Below are 23591 nucleotides of genomic sequence, written 5' to 3'. Positions count from 1 at the left end.
TTTGAAATTACAATTCACAACTAGCTGTCCCAGCATTCTCTACATCTCTGGCCAAAAGTTCTGCAACCCCTATAATTTTATAAAATGTTATTTAACATCATGTAATCAAAGAAACTACAATGATGTAGCAAAAGTCTACCGGAAGCCATAATAGTAGTAAAGTAGTATTTCATGTTAGATTTCAAAATGCCACACTTTTCCATTTTTGTCAGTTTTGCATTAAGTATATGGAAAACTGCAAAGCGCTATGTAATTCAATATGAGAATCCCTTATTTAGCATAGGTTAAGTGAAGATTACCCAGAAATGGGGAAATATATCCCTGGATAAGGGGAGTGTTTCATCAAGTGTGTGGTTCTAGTCAACACATCCATAGGCTTACACTGAGTGCATTGGGCTTGGCTGGATGTTGGTTGAACAGCTATGGTTTGCCTCGTGCTTTACAGGGTTCTGGGGAAGTGAACCAGTGAGACAGAAAAATAACAAAATACCATCTGCTGAATGTGAAGAGAGAGAAGAGAGAGAGAGAGAGAGAGAGAGAGAGAGAGAGAGAGAGAGAGAGAGAGAGAGAAAGAGAGCTAGAGATAGATAGGAGAGAGACGGAGGGTAGGGAGGGAGAGGAGAGAGAGGGAGAGAGAAGAGAGATAGGAATAGAGAGAAGAGAGAGGGATGGTAGGGAGGGAGAGGACAGAGAGAGGGAGAGAGAGCAAGAGAGAGAGAGGGGGGGAATGGAGGGAGAAGAGAGATAGGGATAGATAGGAGAGAGACGGAGGGTAGGGAGGGAGATGAGAGAGAGAGGGAGAGAGGAGATAGGGATAGAGAGGAGAGAGAGGGATGGTAGGGAGGGAGAGGACAGAAAGAGGGAGAGAGAGCAAGAGAGAGAGAGAGAGGGGGAAGTGAGGGAGAAGAGAGATAGGGATAGATAGGAGAGAGACGGAGGGTAGGGAGCGAGATGAGAGAGAGAGGGAGAGAGGAGATAGGGATAGAGAGGAGAGAGAGGGATGGTAGGGAGGGAGAGGACAGAGAGAGGGAGAGGGAGCAAGAGAGAGAGAGGGGGGGAAGGGAGGGAGAAGAGACATAGGGATAGATAGGAGAGAGACGGAGGGTAGGGAGGGAGAGGAGAGAGAGGGAGAGAGAAGAGAGATAGGAATAGAGAGAAGAGAGAGGGATGGTAGGGAGAGAGATAGGAATAGAGAGAAGAGAGGAGAAGGGAGAAGAGAGATAGGGATAGAGAGGAGAGAGAGGGAGGGTAGGGAGCGAGATGAGAGAGAGAGGGAGAGAGGAGATAGGGATAGAGAGGAGAGAGAGGGAGAGAGAGGAGAACGGAGGGAGGAAGGAGAGAGATGGACAGAAGGGAGAAGAGAGATAGGGATAGAGAGGAGAGAGAGGAGAGGGGAGGGAGGAAGATGAGAGATGGTGAAGAAAAGGTGGAGGGGGAGGTTTGCTTTGTTAAAACCTGAATAAATCTTGCCATGCCAATAAAGCTGATCTGACATTGAAAGAGAGGAGAGACAGAGGCAGTGGGTTAGAGAGGGAGGGAGACAGAAGGAGAAAGCAGGTGTCCGATGGAAGAAGACAGAGAGAAAGAGAGGGTGAGAGATAGAGAGAGGGCAGGACTGATAGATAAGAGAGAAGAGAGAGGAGGAAGGGAGAAGGAAGAGATGGAAGAGAGGAATTGAATGAGGGAGATTATATTAGTAAAAGAGGGAGAGATAGAGAGAGAGGGGGGGTGGCCTTTGTTTCCCTGTGCAGCTGTGCTGACAGCCCTACACCCCCCCTCCCCATCAAGCAACTGCAAGCGGTGACGTTCCGTTGGCATAGCAACTGCTTGCGTGCCTTCTGACTCTGCAGCAGAGCGAGGCTCTCACCTTCTGACTCACTCCTCATTATTATTTAAAACTATCTATAATCTGAGGCATGACTCATTTCAGTTACTGAGATCAAAAGCTGTTGCTAAAATAATCCTGCTTTCTGTAATTAAGCTTGCGTTGCAATGTTGCAATTCCCCTTACATTGCATTTAGTCTCATGCTGCAGATCCCTTAAAATCAACCTTTCTTTATATTTTCTGAGAGGAATTTGACTTAGTTGATTGGTCTCCCTGGACTGGAGGGAGCACCCTTTCTCTTAGGGGGGTGAGGGAGGGAGGGAGCAGTTCAGTCTCCGTGCCTCAAGCCTGCCCTGGACTGGAGGGAGCACAATTTCTCTTAGGGGGGTGAGGGAGGGAGGGAGCAGTTCAGTCTCCATGCCTCAAGCCAGCCCTGGACTGGAGGGAGCCCCCTTTCTCTTAGGGGGGTGAGCGAGGGAGGGAGCAGTTCAATCTCCTTGCCTCAAGCCAGCCCTGGACTGGAGGGAGCCCCCTTTCTCTTAGGGGGGGTGAGGGAGGGAGGGAGCAGTTCAGTCTCCATGCCTCAAGCCTGCCCTGGACTGGAGGGAGCCCCCTTTCTCTTAGGGGGGTGAGGGAGGGAGGGAGCAGTTCAGTCTCCGTGCCTCAAGCCTGCCCTGGACTGGAGGGAGCCCCCTTTCTCTTAGGGGGGTGAGGGAGGGAGGGAGCAGTTCAGTCTCCGTGCCTCAAGCCTGCCCTGGACTGGAGGGAGCACCCTTTCTCTTAGGGGGTGAGGGAGCAGTTCAATCTCCATGCCTCAAGCCTGCCCTGGACTGGAGGGAGCCCCCTTTCTCGTAGGGATGAAGATGAGCAGATCACAATCCAAAAGGATCTTTCTGAGATCTGAGCGCAATTGTATACATTTTAAACTAAAACAATAAATAATTCAATCTTGAACCTTGAACCATGGAGTTGACCTTCCGCACAGGAAGTAGTCTCTTCATTAAATATCTTGTGTGTGTCCGACCTGGATTGAAACAACGTGGTCTCTTTAAACACTGTATCTGGCCATGTCCTGTTTTGATTGGGAAGCTGAACCCTCGTGAGGCTTCAAATACAGATGTTCAGGGAAACTGCAGTGGCTCATCTGAGGATCATTTCACAGCGATGAAAGAAAATGCCTAAAACAGTATAACCCTTTGCAATGTATAAAACTCTCGTTAGAAACCATCGTTCTTAGAATTTGTTCTCTACATGTGTGTAAGCAATCAGGACTGGACAGTGCAGTCACAAACTCCCCAGTTGCTCCAGATTTCTGATTTCCAATCCGAATCTATATTATATTTATAATCTGATGTTGTAACACAGATTTTAACAGACCGATGGAAAAGTGTTTTTTTTTTACCATAGCAGGAACACAGACATTCTGTTTGCATGGCATTAAAAGGGTAACAAGGGTCAGTGGTAATGTTGCTAGAGCTAGTGGGACAGCAGTGTGGAGTAGTGGTTAGGGCTCTGGACTCTTGACCAGAGGGTTGTGGGTTCAATCCCTGGTGGGGACACTGCTGCTGTACCCTTGAGCAAGGTACTTTACCTAGATTGCTCCAATAAAAACCCAACTGTATAAATGGGTAATTGTATGTAAAAAAAAAAAAAAATAATAATAATGTAATTGTATGTAAAAAATAATGTGATATCTTGTAACAATTGTAAGTCGCCCTGGATAAGGGCGTCTGCTAAGAAATAAATAATAATAATAATAATAAGAGGTAAGAGTATTGATTTTAACACTTTGGTTAGTATTGCTTTAAAGGGGGACCAGTGGTCATGTTTTCAGTTCTAATAAATAATGGGTTTTAAAGCCTTTGGGTAGCACCAGTAATGAATTGGTGCTTCTTAACCAATCAGAGGGTTTAAATCCCTTCTTATTGCTGTGGCTAATAGGTTAGGGATCAATTAGTTCAGGTAATTGGCCATGGTTCAAAGTAATCCACTTTCATTGATCCAATTAAAGGGTTTAACTGGCTTACAAAAGAGTCAAGTCTCCACCCACTCCCACTCGCCCACACACACTAACACCCCCGCCCACACACACACACGTCTGCATTCCTATATTTGTGGGGACTTTTCATTGACTTATATTTTTATTTACTATTTCTAACTCCAGTCAGACAAAACTCCACACAGGGTGAAAGTCGACAACAAACTAAATATTTTGGCCCCACTGTTTTAGGCATTTTCTTTGATCGCTGTGAAATGATCCTCATTATTTGCCACTGCAGTTTCCCTGCGCATCTGTATTTGAAACCTCTATTAAACCCGGTTGATTCGCGAGATTTCAACTTCCCAATCAGAACAGGATGTGGTCAGATACAGGCAGAGTGTTTAAAGAGACCGCGGTGTTTCAATTCAGTTTGCACTCAGTGCTACACCCACAATGCTCAACACCACAGCTATGGCCAAAAGTTTTGCATCACCCTATAGAATTAACAAGTCGAATGAAACCTGCTGAATAATGTTACCTTAACATATTGAATTACACACCGCTTTGTAGTTTTCCATATACTTAAAAACTGACACAAATGGAAAAAATTTTACATTTCGAAATCCAACATAAATGAGTGTACTACTATTATGGCTTCTGCCATATTTTACAGTTTCTTTGATTACAGGATTGATAAGTAAAAGATCAAAATGATGTTCGGATAGTTCTTGGTTTTAAATGATGGCTCAATCTTAAATTCTAGGTGATGCAAACCTTTTGGCCAGAGCTGTATATTGAGATGAGAGCTGCCATCAAAGTCACTGTAAAGGTTAAAAATAAGCGTCCGAGTGGCATGTTTCCTCAGTCACTGCTGCGGAGCCCCTAAGCTGACCTGTAGAGCTCTCGATCAGAGTGTGACACTGTGCAGCTCCTGCCTGTGAAAGCCCAGGGCGATGGCAGGCTGCAAAGTGGCCCCACGCTGTTTTGGATGTGTCACAAGCAGTCTGACCGCTTGTCTGTCACAGATCGGAGCCTCACATGTGCCTCAATATTCTCTGCCCCTCATCTTGACTGTTTCTTGATATTAAATCATTTCAAAACAGCGATGCGGTTTGGGTATCATTGCATTTTAGTGGGCACTGGTTCTGTGTATTAACTGTGAGGCAGCCTGCTCACTAAATAAGACTAAAATACATTCATTTCGGAAGTGTTGGTTGCTGGTTCTAATAGGAGGCCTGGTGGTCCAGTGCAGAAAGGGGCTTGTTAAAATTTTAGGTGATGCTAAACTTTTAGGCACAGCTGTAAATCAATACAGTGTGGAGTAGTGGTGAGGGCTCTGGACTCTTGACCGGAGGGTCGTGGGTTCAATCCCAGGTGGGGGACACTGCTGCTGTACCCTTGAGCAAGGTACTTTACCTAGATTGCTCCAGTAAAAACTAAACTGTATAAATGGGTAATTGTATGTAAAAATAATGTGATATCTTGTAACAATTGTAAGTCGCCCTGGATAAGGGCGTCTGCTAAGAAATAAATAATAATAATATAAATTAAAATGCTCCTCAACATTTTTTGTAAGACATCTGAACTTGAAATTATTCATGAAGGTTTTGTTGTTCTGAATAAATTAACCCTGTAATGCCCACACGCGTTTTTGAAATGAGAAAAGCTACACTATTTATGTAACTAGATTCCGTTTCTTATACAAAACACCTTTCCCCTGTCCAGCAACACATAATGCACGGTGCCTGAAAAATTCTTTCAGCTTGTGAGGCTGGATTTAAAAAAAAGAGAATATAGAGGGGTGGCTAAGCGTGGTATCACATGCGATACAGGAATGGGCATTCCAGGGAGGAAAGAGAAATTAAAGAAATGAGTTTACTAGATTTTCTTCATGTTATTATTATTATTAGTTTATTTAGCAGACACCTTTATCCAAGGCGACTTACAGAGACTAGGGTGTGTGAACTATGCATCAGCTGCAGAGTCACTTACAACTACGTCTCACCCGAAAGACGGAGCACAAGGAGGTTAAGTGACTTGCTCAGGGTCACACAATGAGTCAGTGGCTGAGGTGGGATTTGAACCGGGGACCTCCTGGTTACAAGCCCTTTTCTTTAACCACTGGACCCCACACAATTATTATTATTATTATTATTATTATTATTATTATTATTATTATTATTATTATTATTATTATTATTATTATTATTATAATAAGGGTGTCATTTTATTAATCCTCCTAAGTGGTTCTCAGTTCTGTAGCTCTCCTGATATTCCATTGGAATAATTGCCTCTGTATTAGAATCCACCCAGTATTATCTGAGCCTGGAGAACCCTAGTCACCAGCTCCTTCTGAGCACTTCCTGTTTCCAGAAACCACACGATGCAGTTTAATCAGATCAACAGAGATGAACGACTGGGTCCAAGGCTGGCTCTCTCACTAATTCTGAAGCTACTAGCCACATCAATCACTTGAGAATGTACTCAATTATAAACCCTTCGCATCTCTGCGGTGTGACATACAGGCGCTGTCGCCAATATATCACTGATCCATTCAAAAACACTCCATCATAACGGCTGATTTGACAAACGTGTCAATCAGACAGCATAACACGAATGTTTCACGCACTCTGGACTCTCCCCCTCTCCACACGCACAGCTCTCTATTCAGCTCAGCTCTCTGCTGTCTCGCTGTGTGCCAGAGAGAAGAAGGGGCTTATTAATTCACTGCTGTGGGCGCTTTCTGTGAGTCTCTCCCCCCTCCTCTCCATGCAACTTCAAATCAAAAGGCTCTAAAGGGCTTCTATCCAGGATCACAGTATTAGCATCATTCCCACTGCTTCCCCTTTGACGGAATGCAAACCCAGGTTTTAAAATCAAACCCGTCCCTCTCATTAGCACTAGCAACATTATCAATGCTTTTAAAAGGAGTGTTAACCAAGGGTTTTGAATACCTTATCTTAGCACTAGAATTCAGGATCTACATAGATTTCAAATCCAACGCTGTCTATCGAATCTCTATTAGATTCAATACACAGCATTGGATTTGAAATCTATTAAGATTTCCATTACACGAGAGTAGATGTTAAAACTTCATGCTGATTTGAACTCGGCTCTCGCCAAGATAAGCACCAACTAAGACGTAGCTTTACAGTAAACTAATGTGATCCATATGTGTCTCCATCTATTTACGTTTCCTTCCATATGATGATGTAGATATCCTTCTGTCTGATGTTGATGGCTGAAGTGTAATGCTGGCTCCAGGGATCAGCTTATTTTGCCTCCCTGGCACATCAGCACACACAACGGCTGCGATGCTGGCTCCGGGAATCAACCACAGTGCGGCCTCCCCAGCGCATCAGCATGACAACCGTCTGGATTGAGCTAAGTAGGGTACATCTCTGGGGTCTTCAAGTGGGCACCTTCCATCCTCAGTGTTTCGTCGACTAGCCCACGACACCTCAAGAGGGCTCGACGGTGATTCTGGCGTCCCAGCATCACCCCCCTCCGTACTTAGAGAAGTATTAACATCAGCGATAATGAACAACATCACAGTAACACAGACAGCAGAGTCCTCAGTAACCTGATCAACGCGACGGAAGTCTGATTCGTACAGACAGAACACTCCTACATTCTGATAAAGACTGTGTTGTCTCCATGCGATAAATGGCTCACGAGATCAATGTGAAAATCAAAGTGGTTCTGGCTAATGAAATAATCCATCAATCTTCACCGTTGCTCACTTCCATTCACTATACAGGACTCAGAGGTGCAGTTTTGAAAGACCCGCTAAAAACCAGTATTTTATTTTTATTTTTTTAAATGAAATCCCATTCTTGGTTAAAGAAAGTTCAGATTAACGCAGGTTTGCTATGGCATGTGTTTCAAAACTGCACATGGGAGATCTACGGTAGTGTTCAAAAGTTTGGAAACAGCAAATTATTTACAGCAAGACTAGGGCTGGGAATTGTATCTCCCATGTTTCCTCACTCAGACCCTTTACTTACTAAATACCCTGGTATCCCTGAAGAGAATCATCTCCTCTTTAAAAAGATGCCTCATATTTTAATGAGCTAGACGTCTCACGAGTAGAATAGCCCCCAGAAATGTTCTCCTTTTTCTAGGAAAGCAGCACAACTGGGGATGGAGAGTTTGTTGTAGGATAACTTCATTCAGACTACTCGCTCACTAAATATCTTGCTATCCCTGGATAGAAAATCGTCTTCTCTTTAAAATTATACAAGAAAGTCTCTCCCTGTGCTGTGTTACCCCAAATATGATCTGGTTACTACCAACTGACTGGGTGTGATGTTCTCTTCATTTTATCCTCAGAAACAGGTTCCTGGCTCAGGACTGGCAAGGACAACACTACATTGAATACTGTACCAGTCTTGGCAGAGTCACCACTCAGGAAAATCTTTTTTTTTCTGGATAGAATTGAGAACAAATGCTCCACCCAGTCATTCAGCAGTAAGTAAATGAATCATATTTAGGGTATCATTGAACTTGTGAGATGGATTGCTCATTAAAATCTCTTTTAATATTTTTAAAGAGGAGACAATTTTCTATTCAATCCCCAGCCCTAGTCTTGCTGTAAATAATTTGTTGTTTCCAAACACTTCTCCCCCTCCCCCTCCCCCTCTCTCCCTCCCCCTCTCTCCCTCCCTCCTCTCCCCCTCCCCCCTCTCCCTCCCTCCCTCCTCTCCCCCTCCCCCCTCTCCCTCCCTCCCCCTCCCCCCTCTCCCTCCCTCCCCCTCCCCCCTCCCTCCCTCCCCCTCTCCCTCCTCTCCCCCTCCCCCCTCTCTCCTCTCCCCCTCCCCCCTCTCCCTCCCTCCCCCTCCCCCCTCCCTCCCTCCCCCTCTCCCTCCTCTCCCCCTCCCCCCTCTCTCCTCTCCCCCTCCCCCCTCTCCCTCCCTCCCCCTCCCCCCTCTCCCTCCCTCTCCCTCCCTCCCCCTCTCCCTCCTCTCCCCCTCCCCCCTCTCTCCTCTCCCCCTCCCCCCTCTCCCTCCCTCCCCCTCCCCCCTCTCCCCCTCTCCCCCCTCCCCCTCTCCCCCCCTCCCCCTCTCCCCCCCTCCCCCTCTCTCCCTCTCTCCCTCTCCCTCTCCCTCTCTCCCTCTCCCCCCCCTCCCCCTCCCTCTCTCCATATATGTACATACATACATACATACAGCCTTGCCGTCAGAATCAAACGCATTTGCATTAATATTGATAACTACCTTAAAATAATTCAGGAACTTAGACACTGTTAATCAACAAATTCATCGACCAACTTTAACATCTAGAGAATCTCTGCTCTACAAGGTGAAAAATGATGTCATCAAAGTAAAACAAATTCCATTTGTGTTTGATTTGCACCCTACAGACCCGAGCTGCAAATGTGCAACTGAAGAAAGCTACCCATCAGAGACCACTTCAGTACAGCCATGCATCCCCAGGTCTCCTGTCATAGTGTTTCACCAGCCTCCTAATCTCTGTAAACTGTGAGAAGGAGCTGAATTAACACATATCGTGCATCTCACCACTGCACTCAAACACTGCCTGGGATCATCTTGAAGAAACTGCCACTGTCAAAGACACCACAACAAGCAGAGTGTACAGTATAAACAGCTCCTGTAGATCTACAATGCCATCAATATTATACAGAGCAAAACCACCAGGGACCTGCCAACTCAGAAACCATAAGTCTGCCATGATGAACAATGAGCTGCATCCACCTGCTTACAGCACTGCAACCCTCAAATCCACAGCCTTGCCAATGGGGATTCTGTATAACAAGTGCACAATCCTAACATGTTAGATAAAAGGCAAAACTTGAAGGTTCACAGACTTAAACTGAGGGAACACAGAGCCACTTTGCCGCTTGGTTTTCAGTCCGCTGCACGGCACACCAGGGGAGACTTGGGGTTTGATACAGCAACCTCAAACTAGGTCACCATGGACTGACCCGGGGAACACTAAGCATTCTTTTAGAAGAGGAACTCCAGTTCAGAACTGTCTGTGTCACAGTCTTCTTAGAACATCCGTCTGTGAGTCACTGTGCAGCTTTTACACCTTCAAACTGAAACAGCAGCATCAGTATGCCTGGCTATTTCTACCATGCTATCTAAAGAAGAAGGACGCTGAAACGCTGTGGCTAATTATTAAAATAGTGAGTTTTCAGTTTTTTGATGACTTTTCTACTTCATTTTATATATATATATATATACATAAGAACATAAGAAAGCCCATCTTGCTCGTTTGGTTGTTAGTAGCTTATTGATCCCAGAATCTCATCAAGCAGCTTCTTGAAGGATCCCAGGGTGTCAGCTTCAACAACATTACTGTGTGTGTGTGTAACATGTACAATGCATTTAAGGCAGGCAAATATTTAAACTCCCAGTTTCTTAATAAAGAAAACTACTGTCTCAACCAGCTATCAATATACTTGGATAAGCAGTTCTATAGATGTGTGTAAAAATTCAACATCATTAAATGACAAGTCAATTTTCCAGAAACATCAAATCATTTCTGTGACTGTAATTAAAATATTTTATAATAATGAAAAAAAAAAAACTAAACAAATGCTAGCATATGTACTGTTTGTAAAATACAATTGAAGAATAAAAACACATTTGCAGAAATAGGGATGAATTGGGAGGGGGAATGGGGCACCAGAGTTACTAAAAAACTTTTTAAAGAAGTCAAAAAAAGATCACATTTTGTGAGTTGCACAAGATAAAAAACTTTGAAAATGCTGATTGCAAAGAAAGTCAAGATAAATGTAAAAAAAATAAGATTTGTTTTAATATAGGAAAAAATGGAATATAGGTTTATATATTCAAAAAACAAGAAAAAAAAGGGAAAAACATGCAAAAAAAATACCTTCATCACGTGGACTGTTGATCGTGGATTCGTCGTGTTTTTTTGTGAGTGGACCTGGGGTTTAGAACATAAGGGAGGAAAAAGAGAAAGAGAAAACATTCAAAAAGATTACTGTGGCAAAAAAAAAAAAATCCAAAAATTAAAAACAAGAAGAAGAAGAAGAATAGTATAAAAAAAACCAACAATCAGCAAAATATTATCTGATTTGTGTTTTTAAAAAAAAGACTCTCACTATATTTTTAGTTACTATTTCTAACTCCAGTCAGATAAAACTCCACACAGGGTGAAAGTCGACAACAAACTAAATATTTTGGCACTTTATTATTTTTTTTTGAAGGCATATTTAGTTCTGAAAAAGGTGTTTTACAAAGTGGGGATGTTCCCATTACATGTCCCCCCCCCACACACACCCCCACACACACACACACCATAAACAGAATTGAGTTGAAACCGAACAAGATTGTTCATTTACTGTGACAAACTAGGGGGAGGAGATGAGATTCTGTATTCCAGGATGGGCTAAAGGACTACATCCCCCAGAATGCCATGGGAGGGAGCAAGGTGCATGAGAGGAAGAGGCTATCAGTGTCAAGACCCGGGCAGTGTGTAAACCAGAGGGGTATTTCAATGTTTAAACTGGCAACTGTGTTTTTTTTATAATTGGTAAACAGCTTAGCCATCCAAGAAAGTTAGAACCTGAAGTCAAAAGTCTAGTTTAGAACTCCACGTGGGAGTTTTTGTTTTGTAAGTGCTTAAAACTACTGTCTCTGGGTCTGCTACGAAAATGGCAATCAAACCTTTAAATTCGGTGAAATCGTTCACATTATTTATTGATTTTTTTTTTCCCCACAAACATTTCTGAATAAATCAGGATGATGTTGTTGTTTTCTCTTCATTTCACTCTCAGAAACTGGCTCAGGACTGCCAAGGACAACACAACGTTGAATACTGTACCAGTCTTGGTGTTCACCACTCAGGAAAACCATTTTTGGGATCAAATTGAGAACAAATGCCTCACCCAGTCATTCAGCATTGTTAGTAAATGAATCATATTTAGGATACCACTGAATTTGTGAGATGTCTTGCTCATTAAAATCCTTAGCATGTTTTTTAAAGAGGCGACGTTTATCTATTCAGAGATCCCAGGGTATTTAGTAAGCAAGGGGTCTGAGTGAGGAAACATGGGCGATACAATCCCCAGACCTAGTCTTGCTGTAAGACATTTGTTGTCTTGAACACTACCGTAAAGTACAACCGGACTGACGCAAAACATGTTGCAAAACTAGCAACTGCCACTGATTCGTCACGTACACCTGACCTCTCCTCAGACCTATCTTAAGAGCGAATCCCTCTGACTGAATGATCTACTGCTGTGCATACTGGGATATGTGGTTGTTGCCCTGGACTACAATCCCACAATTCACTGCAGAGATGATGCAATTGTACGGAAAAGAGCAAAGTGAAAATCAGGATGTGAAATCAAAAAGGAAGGTAATACAAATAATTATTATTATTATTTATTTCTTAGCAGACGCCCTTATCCAGGGCGACTTACAATTGTTACAAAATATCACATTATACATTATACAGATATCACATTATTTTTACATACAATTACCCACCAGTTATACAGTTGGGTTTTTACTGGAGCAATCTAGGTAAAGTACCTTGCTCAAGGGTACAACAGCAGTGTCCCCCACCTGGGATTGAACCCACAACCCTCCGGTCAAGAGTCCAGAGCACTAACCACTACTCCACACTGCTGCCCCAAATAATTGCAGATAGGAGAGGTTTCAACTGGTTTGATCATGGCAGGAGCTATATTAAATGTTAGGTTATTCGTGAGCAATGATTGTGTAGACAAGGGCAAATGAGGGAATTGTGTAATTAGCAGATTTTAAGAGTTGTTTTCTAATTAATTAATACCTAACAACGGAACACATGTTAAAGGAAACTGCTCTGAAGACTGGAGTATCTACACAGACCAGGCTACCCAAGGGACCCACAACTTGATATTAAAACCCGCAGACCCACGACAGTCACGGTGCATCCCACAAAATAAAACTTCTATGTAAGATCGCTGTTTGGGTGATTGTAAGAAAGTGAAGTTTGTCATGATCAGCATCTGATTCTATGTACACTCCATTCACTGATGGGTTCTTAATTCAAGTTGCAAATTATTATAATTTAAATTATAATTTAAATCATTTTAAATTAACCACGGTTGTGTTTTTCTTTTCCTTTCACTGATTCGAAATGTAATTGTAATAATTTAGCTCGGTTTAATCATTGTCCAATATATATTACACACATACATGCAATGTTGAATTTTTTTAATTAAGACAGTGTTATTATTTATTATTTTAACTGCTTCAGAGATGAATTGAAGAAAAAAAAATGTCCCAGTTTTTCAGTCTGGGAATCTGGTAACTGTATCTGTGACCAAAGCAAAACAGTCCCTACCTATTATTATTATTTATTTCTTAGCAGACGCCCTTATCCAGGGCGACTTACAATTGTTACGAGATATCACATTATTTTTACATACAATTCCCCATTTATACAGTTGGGTTTTTACTGGAGCAATTTAGGTAAAGTACCTTGCTCAAGGGTACAGCAGCAGTGTCCCCTACCAGGGATTGAACCCACAACCCTCCAGTCAAGAGTCCAGAGCCCTAACCACTACGCCACACTGCTTCCTACTCAGTCAGTGAAGCCCTTAAGAGATTAGAGGGATTCACTGCTTTTCAATGTGCCAGTATACCCTTTCTCTAGAGAGCACAGCAGCTTCAATCTCCAGTAGTATTCTGGGAAAGAGAAGCCAGCTTCATTTACTCATTACAGCGAGCAAGGACTCCTAAGTGGCAGTAAATACGATTACACAGACTGAAAACACGAGCCAGGATATAACAAAGAGCACAGCAGCATTGAGGTAAACCCCATCGGCACTGTGTCCTTTCTGTGGGCTGGAGAAGTTTCATTTTATTAGGGTGATGGCTGAGTAAAGGAGAAACGGAGACCATTTCCCGTGAAATATTACAAATGCACAAGATTGCAGAAACCAGTTTCTGGAACAAATCAAACCCCCTGGTGACTGTGTATATAAAGCTGAGGGAACACAGAGCCACTCTGTGTCTTGGAACTTGGCACACCAGGGGAGACTTGAGGTTTGATACAGCAAGCTCAAACTAGGTCTCCCGCAAGATTGGCAAGAACCGGACTTTTGCTGTCAGGTCAGTGGTTCTGACCGTACACAGTACAAATTCCCTTAAAACCAGATGTCTGGTCCAAAACCGGACAGTTGGCAACCCTAGCGTGTGTGTGCGTGCGTGTGTGTAGCGCTTTGGGATCCTTGTGATGAAAGGCTCTATGAAATGTGAATTGTTGTTGTTGTAGTTGGCTATCAATTTCTGGGGTCGACTGTCTCTTTTCTATTTCAGTCGACTATTCTATACCAAGAATATGTATTCTTTCTTTATTCTGTCCTTTGATCAACTCATGATACACAGCCAAGAAGCAATCTAGCAAAAATACAATAAGAGACTCAAATAATGTGCATTTCTTGTCATATATATATTTTGTCATATATATATGAGCCAGGTCCATCTACCACTACGGGGAAAAAATTTGCATCACCTAGAATTTTTGGACATCCTTTAAAAAAAAAACTGTAGTAACATAATTGAAATCTTTTATTTTAACATCATGTAATCAAAGAAACTGCAAAATGTACCGCAAAAGTCTACTGGAAGCCATAATTGTAGTACAGTAGTATTTCATGTTAGATTTTGAAATGCCACATATTTCAATGTTTGTCAGTTTTTCGTTAAGTATATGGAAAACTAAAGTAATTAAATATGTGGTGTGCAGGGTGAGTCACACAGTCAGGGGAGCACAGGGGTCCCCGAGGTTCTCCCCTGGTAAAGGCACGGCCGCGTGGTGTGCAGGGGGGAGTCACACAGTCAGGGGAGCGCAGGGGTCCCCGAGGGTCTCCCCTGGCAAAGGCATGGCCGCGTGGTGTGCACGGGGGAGTCACACAGTCAGGGGAGCGCAGGGGTCCCTGAGGGTCTCCCCTGGTAAAGGCACGGCCGCGTGGTGTGCAGGGTGAGTCACACAGTCAGGGGAGCACAGGGGTCCCCGAGGTTCTCCCCTGGTAAAGGCACGGCCGCGTGGTGTGCAGGGGGGAGTCACACAGTCAGGGGAGCGCAGGGGTCCCCGAGGGTCTCCCCTGGCAAAGGCATGGCCGTGTGGTGTGCACGGGGGAGTCACACAGTCAGGGGAGCGCAGGGGTCCCTGAGGGTCTCCCCTGGTAAAGGCACGGCCGCGTGGTGTGCAGGGGGAGTCACACAGTCAGGGGAGCGCAGGGGTCCCTGAGGGTCTCCCCTGGCAAAGGCATGGCCGCGTGGTGTGCACGGGGGAGTCACACAGTCAGGGGAGCGCAGGGGTCCCTGAGGGTCTCCCCTGGTAAAGGCACGGCCGCGTGGTGTGCAGGGGGAGTCACACAGTCAGGGGAGCGCAGGGGTCCCTGAGGGTCTCCCCTGGCAAAGGCATGGCCGCGTGGTGTGCACGGGGGAGTCACACAGTCAGGGGAGCGCAGGGGTCCCTGAGGGTCTCCCCTGGTAAAGGCACGGCCGCGTGGTGTGCAGGGAGAGTCACACAGTCAGGGGAGTGCAGGGGTCCCCGAGGGTCTCCCCTGGTAAAGGCACGGCCGCGTGGTGTGCAGGGGGAGTCACAGAGTCAGGGGAGCGCAGGGGTCCCCGAGGGTCTCCCCTGGTAAAGGCACGGCCGCGTGGTGTGCAGGGGGAGTCACACAGTCAGGGGAGCGCAGGGGTCCCCGAGGGTCTCCCCTGGTAAAGGCACGGCCGCGTGGTGTGCAGGGGGAGTCACACAGTCAGGGGAGCGCAGGTTCCTGGTGGGGCAAAGAACTTCGCTGGGGATTCCACAGGGAACATTGTGTCTGGCACCAAGTCAGGGAGGGAAAATCAGACAACAGCGGCCCCTACTGGACAGGGACCCACTGAGCTCAAGCATACACCTGCAGGGTTGGCCTTTGTCCTCCAGGGGGCGGTAACTCACATCCGCTGTGGAGCTCCTGGGTGTAAAGAGGCAATTGGCTTGGAGATCGGAGGACCCCAGCTGACCTGCAGTTCTTCTGAGCTGTTGTGGGGAGTGTAAATGGACATTCTAAACTGGGGAGGACAACAGGGGTAAAATAATTGGAGAGACTAAAAAGAAAAATATCCTGAGCAAGTTTCATCCCAGTTGAATGATGACTGTGAAGTGTGTGCAGTTACAGGGGATGAGACGTTATTTCTAGGCAGTTCCTCTTTAAAATGTAAAATCGACAGCGGGTCAGAGAAATGAGAAAGAAATAAATCACAGCGGCGAGGCGCAGCTCGATAGAAATGTAATATTCATTTATCAATAAAGCGGAGATCACCTCTGCGCCAGGCTCAAACAGCTAATCAATGCTGAAATAAAGTTCTGATTGGAGAATTGATTTCCGAGTCCCTTCGTCTTAGCTTTGCCATTTAATTAAACTATAAATTTGACTCTCAGTGGCCGTGTGGAGGTACCTCTGAGGAGCGGCTGGGAGGGAATTAATGTCCTTCTGTGTTCTGATAGAGGATGCCAAGTTTCCTTTTAATACATTTTTGATATGGAAAGGGGAAAGCTATGTATTATTATTATTATTATTATTATTATTATTATTATTATTATTATTATTATACAATGATGTTTTGTTAAAACAAACTTGAATTAGACTCATTTCTTGATAGTAGGAATTTTCGACAAGGTCCTGGCAAAATCTCCTTGCAGACAAAAGTGGAGGTGTTGAAAGCGGTGGATAATACACCAGAAAAAGAAATCTGCAGATTTTAACATTCCCACAAACACTTTGTCAACCCTTCTAAAAATGGGACACAATAATACAGGCCTATGAACAGCACACTGGGTCTGAAAGTCGTCAATGTTTCTGATTTGCTCAATACCTCGATGCTGAGGACGCCTTGCATTTAAAAATGTGATCAGAATGGGACACGCGGTTCCAAGTTACTTTATGAAAGTTCACTTACAGTAACGTGTTTTCAATAAAACGCTGTAGGTAAATAAATCTGACAAATGATTTTTTTTATCAAAAATACTTTATATGTATAAAAGAAAATAATGTTGATACAATCGCATAAACATTAGACACAAGCAAGCAAAGACGCACGGGTCACAGCATGCCCTGATGTACACGTTTGTATCATAACACAGATATCCATGGAGTCAAATCAAAGAATTGACTGATGACTCAAACAAAAACATTTCATTAAATACTATGAATATATTAGCATGTCCACCCCATTTCTTCTACTCGCTTCCAATCAGTATGGATCCACCCTGCTATCACACACCTTCAACACACCTCCTGGTAAGGGGGTGGGAAACTCGCCCAAATCTATCACATTCTATACTGCGTCACATTTAAGCATTTTAACCTAAACTGTTTCAAACTCGTCCTTTGTTTGTGGTGTTCTGTTTTCACACTGTGTCTCCACTCCTCCACACATCTTGATTAGACACCTGCTAACTTTGGCGCTCTGCCCAGATGCCAACATACGAGAGACTGCAAATGTCTTGCTTAGCTAGTTAAATGTGCTTTAAGCTGTATCCAAATATGACAATACAAAATAGAAGTAAAGAAATTTATAATCAAATACATAATTAATACTTTATGCAGAATGTCATCTCCTATTACACACATTACTTTTAAATGGAGTAGTGGGCAGCAGTGTGGAGTAGTGGTTAGGGCTCTGGACTCTTGGGTTCGTGGGTTTAATCCCAGGTGGGGGGACACTGCTGCTGTAGCCTTGAGCAAGGTACTTTACCTAGATTGCTCCAGTAAAAACCCAACTGTATAAATGGGTCATTGTATGTAAAAAATAATGTAATTGTATGTAAAAATAATGTGATATCTTGTAACAATTATAAGTCGCCCTGGATAAGGGTGTCTGCTAAGAAAATAATAATAATAATAATAATAATAATAATAATAATAATAATAATAATAATAATACTTTTCATTGTTCTGTAATTGAAATGTGATTTCAGTGTTAAATTCAATTCAGTAGTTCGAGACAAACAGCAATCACAAAATGTTTTAGTGCAAATATTTACTGTGGAGAATGCAGAGTATGCGATTTTACACAGAAGTAGGTTGTATATACACATTAATTTGGCATCAAACCTAACTTGGTTTGAGGGTTCGCTGCCTGGCCAACTGGACGAGGCGGAAACCCCCATTGACAAAACCTAGAAATTATCTTTAAGAAAGGTGGAGATGAGGAGGTGGTGGGTTACAATGAAATCGAAACAGAGAGGGAAGTGAAGAGGGTATTTATAGTGCTAACAATCTTAATTAGCTAATGTGTAAACTGAATGATTCAAGATGCAGAGATTGGTGTCTGACCCTCCTTCCGAACTTTAGTTATGAACTTTTAAGAATTGACAGGATGCATTTGGCTTAGACTCCTAATAATACGGTTTCTGGTGAACCTGAGTTCTACTTTTTAGTTCTAGTTGTAGACACATGTAACACAGACTAGATTAGCCCATGTATCTTTATAGAATTCATCTTGTAAACAGCTACTGTAGATCCATTTTCCTTTTGTATTTCTGGTAATACACAAGATCGCACTGGTGCTTTCTTCTATAAAGACACGTTGGTCAAGCTAGCCTGTGTTAAACATGTCTACGAGAAGCAGCTAGAACACAACAGCAGTTCATCTCGAGTCACTGCTGTAACAACCACTCCGAAGAATTCTTAACATCAAGATAAGGACAAAAAACTGTGCTAACATGCCCTCCAATCCTCTACAGATCTCCAGCACGGTCTCTAATATAACATTCGAATCCTGTATTCCGGTATCTGCAGCAATTACCTTACACTGACAGTATGACAGAATCTGCAGTGTGCATTGTAAGACAGGGCAGCCATGACCTACTTCTGTTGAATACATTTCCTTAAAAAATCACCCGAAACCAAGTTCTGTCATAACTGTGAATTTGTACAAAATTGGGTCCCACTTTACATTAAGTGTCTCCAATTACTGTCGATTTACATAGTAGTAGTTACTTAGTGAATACATGGTTTCTTACACATAATGACAATGTTATTATGCATAGTTACAATGTGCTTAATGTTAAAAAGATTGCATGATATAACCCTATCCCTAACTCTAAACCGAACACCCCCCCTAACCCTAACTCTAACCCTTTTCTGATACAGTTGTGTACTTGCATATATCGTGCAAAAATATGTACATATTAGGTATAATAACATTATAATCAGTAATAGCCGTTCACAATAGATTAGAACTAGATTAGAGTTTATAGTCTTATTACTAGAAGGTTTATTATGTACAGGTCGCGTGGGCATTTTAACTGACTTCACCACAGCACGCAAACTGGCAGTTTAATAAAAAATAAAAATGACGACCAGATTTCTAAATCTCACTGATGAAGACGTGTTCGCTGAAAATCAAGAAAATGCTGCCACAAGACGAAAGACGTTGAGCGATATCAATCACCTGGACGAAAACGGTGAAAACAGGAACATTCATGAAATGCCAGTACAGCAACTCCACGACATACTGGCCAAATGTATCCTGCCAGTGAGGCGTCAAAACGGAGAAGAATCTGAGCCGCACACCCTCCGCGGTATACTGGGAAGCACAGACAGGTATTTAAAGAGACACACACATATAAAAGTTAAATTTACTGCGGGAAACCAAGCGGACTTCACAAAAACACAAGAAAGTTAAGTGGCAAAACAAAAGCATTACACAACAACAAGGACAGGGAAATGGTCATGTGTGCTGCTGTTTCAAGCTATTGCTGGACTGATAATTGCCCTCTCTTCAAAAACAGGCAAATCCCCACCTCAGGTGTTAATCAAAAAGTGAATCACCGTGTCCCTTATCCATCGTACGCACACATGAGAGTGAATCACCGTGTCCCTTATCCATCGTACGCACACACATGAGAGTGAATCACCATGTCCCTTATCCATCGTACGCACACACATGAGAGTGAATCACCATGTCCCTTATCCATCGTACGCACACACGAGAGTGAATCACCATGTCCCTTATCCATCGTACGCACACGCGAGAGTGAATCAGCATGTCCCTTATCCATTGTACGCACACGCGAGAGTGAATCAGCATGTCCCTTATCCATCGTACGCACACGCGAGAGTGAATCAGCATGTCCCTTATCCATCGTACGCACACGCGAGAGTGAATCAGCATGTCCCTTATCCATCGTACGCACACGCGAGAGTGAATCAGCATGTCCCTTATCCATCGTACGCACACGCGAGAGTGAATCAGCATGTCCCTTATCCATCGTACGCACACGCGAGAGTGAATCAGCATGTCCCTTATCCATCGTACGCACACGCGAGAGTGAATCAGCATGTCCCTTATCCATCGTACGCACACGCGAGAGTGAATCAGCATGTCCCTTATCCATCGTACGCACACGCGAGAGTGAATCAGCATGTCCCTTATCCATCGTACGCACACGCGAGAGTGAATCAGCATGTCCCTTATCCATCGTACGCACACGCGAGAGTGAATCAGCATGTCCCTTATCCATCGTACACACATGAGTGAATCACCATGTCCCTTATCCATCGTACACACATGAGAGTGAATCACCATGTCCCTTATCCATCGTACGCACACGAGAGTGAATCACCATGTCCCTTATCCATCGTACGCACACACGCGAGAGTGAATCACCGTGTCCCTTATCCATCGTACGCACACACATGAGAGTGAATCACCATGTCCCTTATCCATCGTACGCACACACATGAGAGTGAATCACCATGTCCCTTATCCATCGTACACACACATGAGAGTGAATCACCATGTCCCTTATCCATCGTACACACACACAAGAGTGAATCACCATGTCCCTTATCCATCGTACGCACACGAGAGTGAATCACCATGTCCCTTATCCATCGTACACACACGCGAGAGTGAATCACCATGTCCCTTATCCATCGTACACACACGCGAGAGTGAATCACCGTGTCCCTTATCCATCGTACGCACACACATGAGAGTGAATCACCATGTCCCTTATCCATCGTACGCACACACATGAGAGTGAATCACCATGTCCCTTATCCATCGTACGCACACACGCGAGAGTGAATCACCATGTCCCTTATCCATCGTACACACACGCGAGAGTGAATCACTGTGTCCCTTATCCATCGTACGCACACACATGAGAGTGAATCACCATGTCCCTTATCCATCGTACGCACACAAGAGTGAATCACCATGTCCCTTATCCATCGTACACACACACGCGAGAGTGAATCACCATGTCCCTTATCCATCGTACACACACACGCGAGAGTGAATCACCGTGTCCCTTATCCATCGTACGCACACACGAGAGTGAATCACCATGTCCCTTATCCATCGTACACACACACAAGAGTGAATCACCATGTCCCTTATCCATCGTACGCACACACACGAGAGTGAATCACCGTGTCCCTTATCCATCGTACGCACACACATGAGAGTGAATCACTGTGTCCCTTATCCATCGTACGCACACACATGAGAGTGAATCACCATGTCCCTTATCCATCGTACGCACACACAAGAGTGAATCACCATGTCCCTTATCCATCGTACGCACACACACGAGAGTGAATCACCATGTCCCTTATCCATCGTACACACACACAAGAGTGAATCACCATGTCCCTTATCCATCGTACGCACACACACGAGAGTGAATCACCATGTCCCTTATCCATCGTACGCACACACGAGAGTGAATCACCGTGTCCCTTATCCATCGTACGCACACACGAGAGTGAATCACCATGTCCCTTATCCATCGTACACACACACACGAGTGAGACACACAGACTGACCGACAGACAGACAGCTTCCACAGACCCCAGATTCTGATTCAGCTAAAAGCAGAATCTGTGACTGAGCTGGAAGTAAAACGCCGTGGCTTTTGAGTTTTCAAAAATGGTTGACGGCTTGATTTATTATTTAAAAAGAAATGTATTTTAATAATCTTTCTTTATATTTTATTATTATTATTATTATTATTATTATTATTATTATTATTATTATTATTATTAAGTAGTAGTAGTAGTAGTAGTATTTCAGAATTATACAAACAGCTATTTTGTCTGTGTCAGTTTCAGCAAAATAATAGCCAGGCCATTTGAGAGTGCTGATGAGCTTCATTCAGTGGCTGGAAACTGAGCTGTGCTGAGGTTTGAAAAGCTGTTATGATGTTGGGTTTATTACAGGATGTACCCATTCTGTGTTGGGTCAGTATATAGCAGGATGTACCCTTTCTGTACTGGGTCAGTATATTGCAGGATGTACCCATTCTGTACTGAGTCAGTATATTGCAGGATGTACCCATTCTGTACTGGGTCAGTATATTGCAGGATGTACCCATTCTGTACTGGGTCAGTATATTGCAGGATGTACCCATTCTGAACTGGGTCACTATATTGCATGATGTACCCTTTCTGTACTGGGTCAGTATATTGCAGGATGTACCCATTCTGTACTGGGTCAGTATATTGCAGGATGTACCCTTTCTGTACTGGGTCAGTATATTGCAGGATGTACCCATTCTGTACTGGGTCAGTATATTGCAGGATGTACCCATTCTGTACTGGGTCAGTATATTGCAGGATGTACCCATTCTGTACTGGGTCAGTATATTGCAGGATGTAACCATTCTGAACTGGGTCAGTATATTGCAGGATGTACCCTTTCTGTACTGGGTCAGTATATTGCAGGATGTACCCATTCTGTACTACAGTGAATAGTCTGGACCAGCATTCCGGTTGACGAAACGTGGGACCTCTGTATCAGGATCAATCAAACCCTCAATATCACTTCATAGGGACTAACCCAAACTGTATCAATAAGCAGAGAGCTTTATCAGGAATTCACCAATAACCTGGCAAAATGAGACATAAAACACAGCGCTGATACATAAATATGCCCTGTTGTGCTGCAGAATTCATATAAAGTACTACGTATTGCACTGATTACAATTGTACAGTACATTGAAATATAGCACAGCAGCTTATTTAAATATAAACTGTTTGATGGAAGTGTGAATATACCACCTACATGGTGACAGAGACTTGATAGCTTGTGCTAGAGAAGGCCCTTAGCAAGTGTGATCACAATCAGACAAGCGGTTCTGTAGATAGACACAACTCCAGTGTGAGAATTACGTAGGCTCACCGTCACTGTACTCCCAGGCAGGGATCTGCAATGACGCTTTTTCATAGCCTGTTTCAATTCTGTACAGCCACTTACTTACAGTTAGGAGTTCCACGCTGCCTCAGTAGAGTGGGACTGTATGGTAAAGGGATACTGCAGCTGCCAGTCTCAGCTCTAACCGAGGAGTTTAAGTGCGCCAAGGCTCGACTGGAAATGACATTGGTGGAGTCACATGACGAATGCGTGAGGGAGGCAGCACCTGTGCTGAAAACTGGAAGAAAGTGGGTGACAAAAGAAGCTGTGGAAGATGCAAAGGCTGCCCTTTCTAACAGTGATATCATGGGGCAAGTTCAGCATGGAAGAGGGGGTCATGGTCTCAGTTCAGCTCCTCCTACATGGCACAAAGCAGCCCAGCTCAACGGAGGAAGCTGGTAGTCAGTGAGGTGCAAAAGCAGGAGGAGAGGATGAGGTGCGTAAAGGCAGTTTCCCAGGCCAAGCAGGGAGAATGGACGAGATGGGAGAGTGTGGAACAACGCAAGATCAGCTGGCGAGATCTATGGACAATGAAACAGAGCAGGATCAGTTTCCTGATCAGGTCAACCTATGATGTTCTCCCATCACCACAGAACC

General features: G+C 43.9%; 1 protein-coding gene across 2 annotated transcripts in view; it reads right to left on the bottom strand.

Annotated features, from left to right (window-relative positions):
• LOC117967631 (neuroligin-2-like) overlaps positions 1–23591 on the bottom strand; it is a 111249-nt gene that overhangs the window by 50391 nt on the left and 37267 nt on the right. The window contains exon 3 of one of the 2 annotated variants that reach the window (XM_059015379.1): positions 10669–10722. The exons of the other annotated variant lie outside the window; for it this stretch is intronic. Coding sequence (XP_058871362.1) covers positions 10669–10722 — 54 coding nt within the window. The remainder of the gene's footprint in view (positions 1–10668; positions 10723–23591) is intronic. 2 annotated transcript variants of the gene reach the window in all.

This window comes from Acipenser ruthenus, chromosome 50, assembly GCF_902713425.1.
Source record: "Acipenser ruthenus chromosome 50, fAciRut3.2 maternal haplotype, whole genome shotgun sequence".
NCBI lineage: Eukaryota > Metazoa > Chordata > Actinopteri > Acipenseriformes > Acipenseridae > Acipenser > Acipenser ruthenus.
The sequence above is the reverse complement of the archived record's forward strand: the minus strand, read 5'-3'. Positions and strand labels throughout refer to the sequence as shown.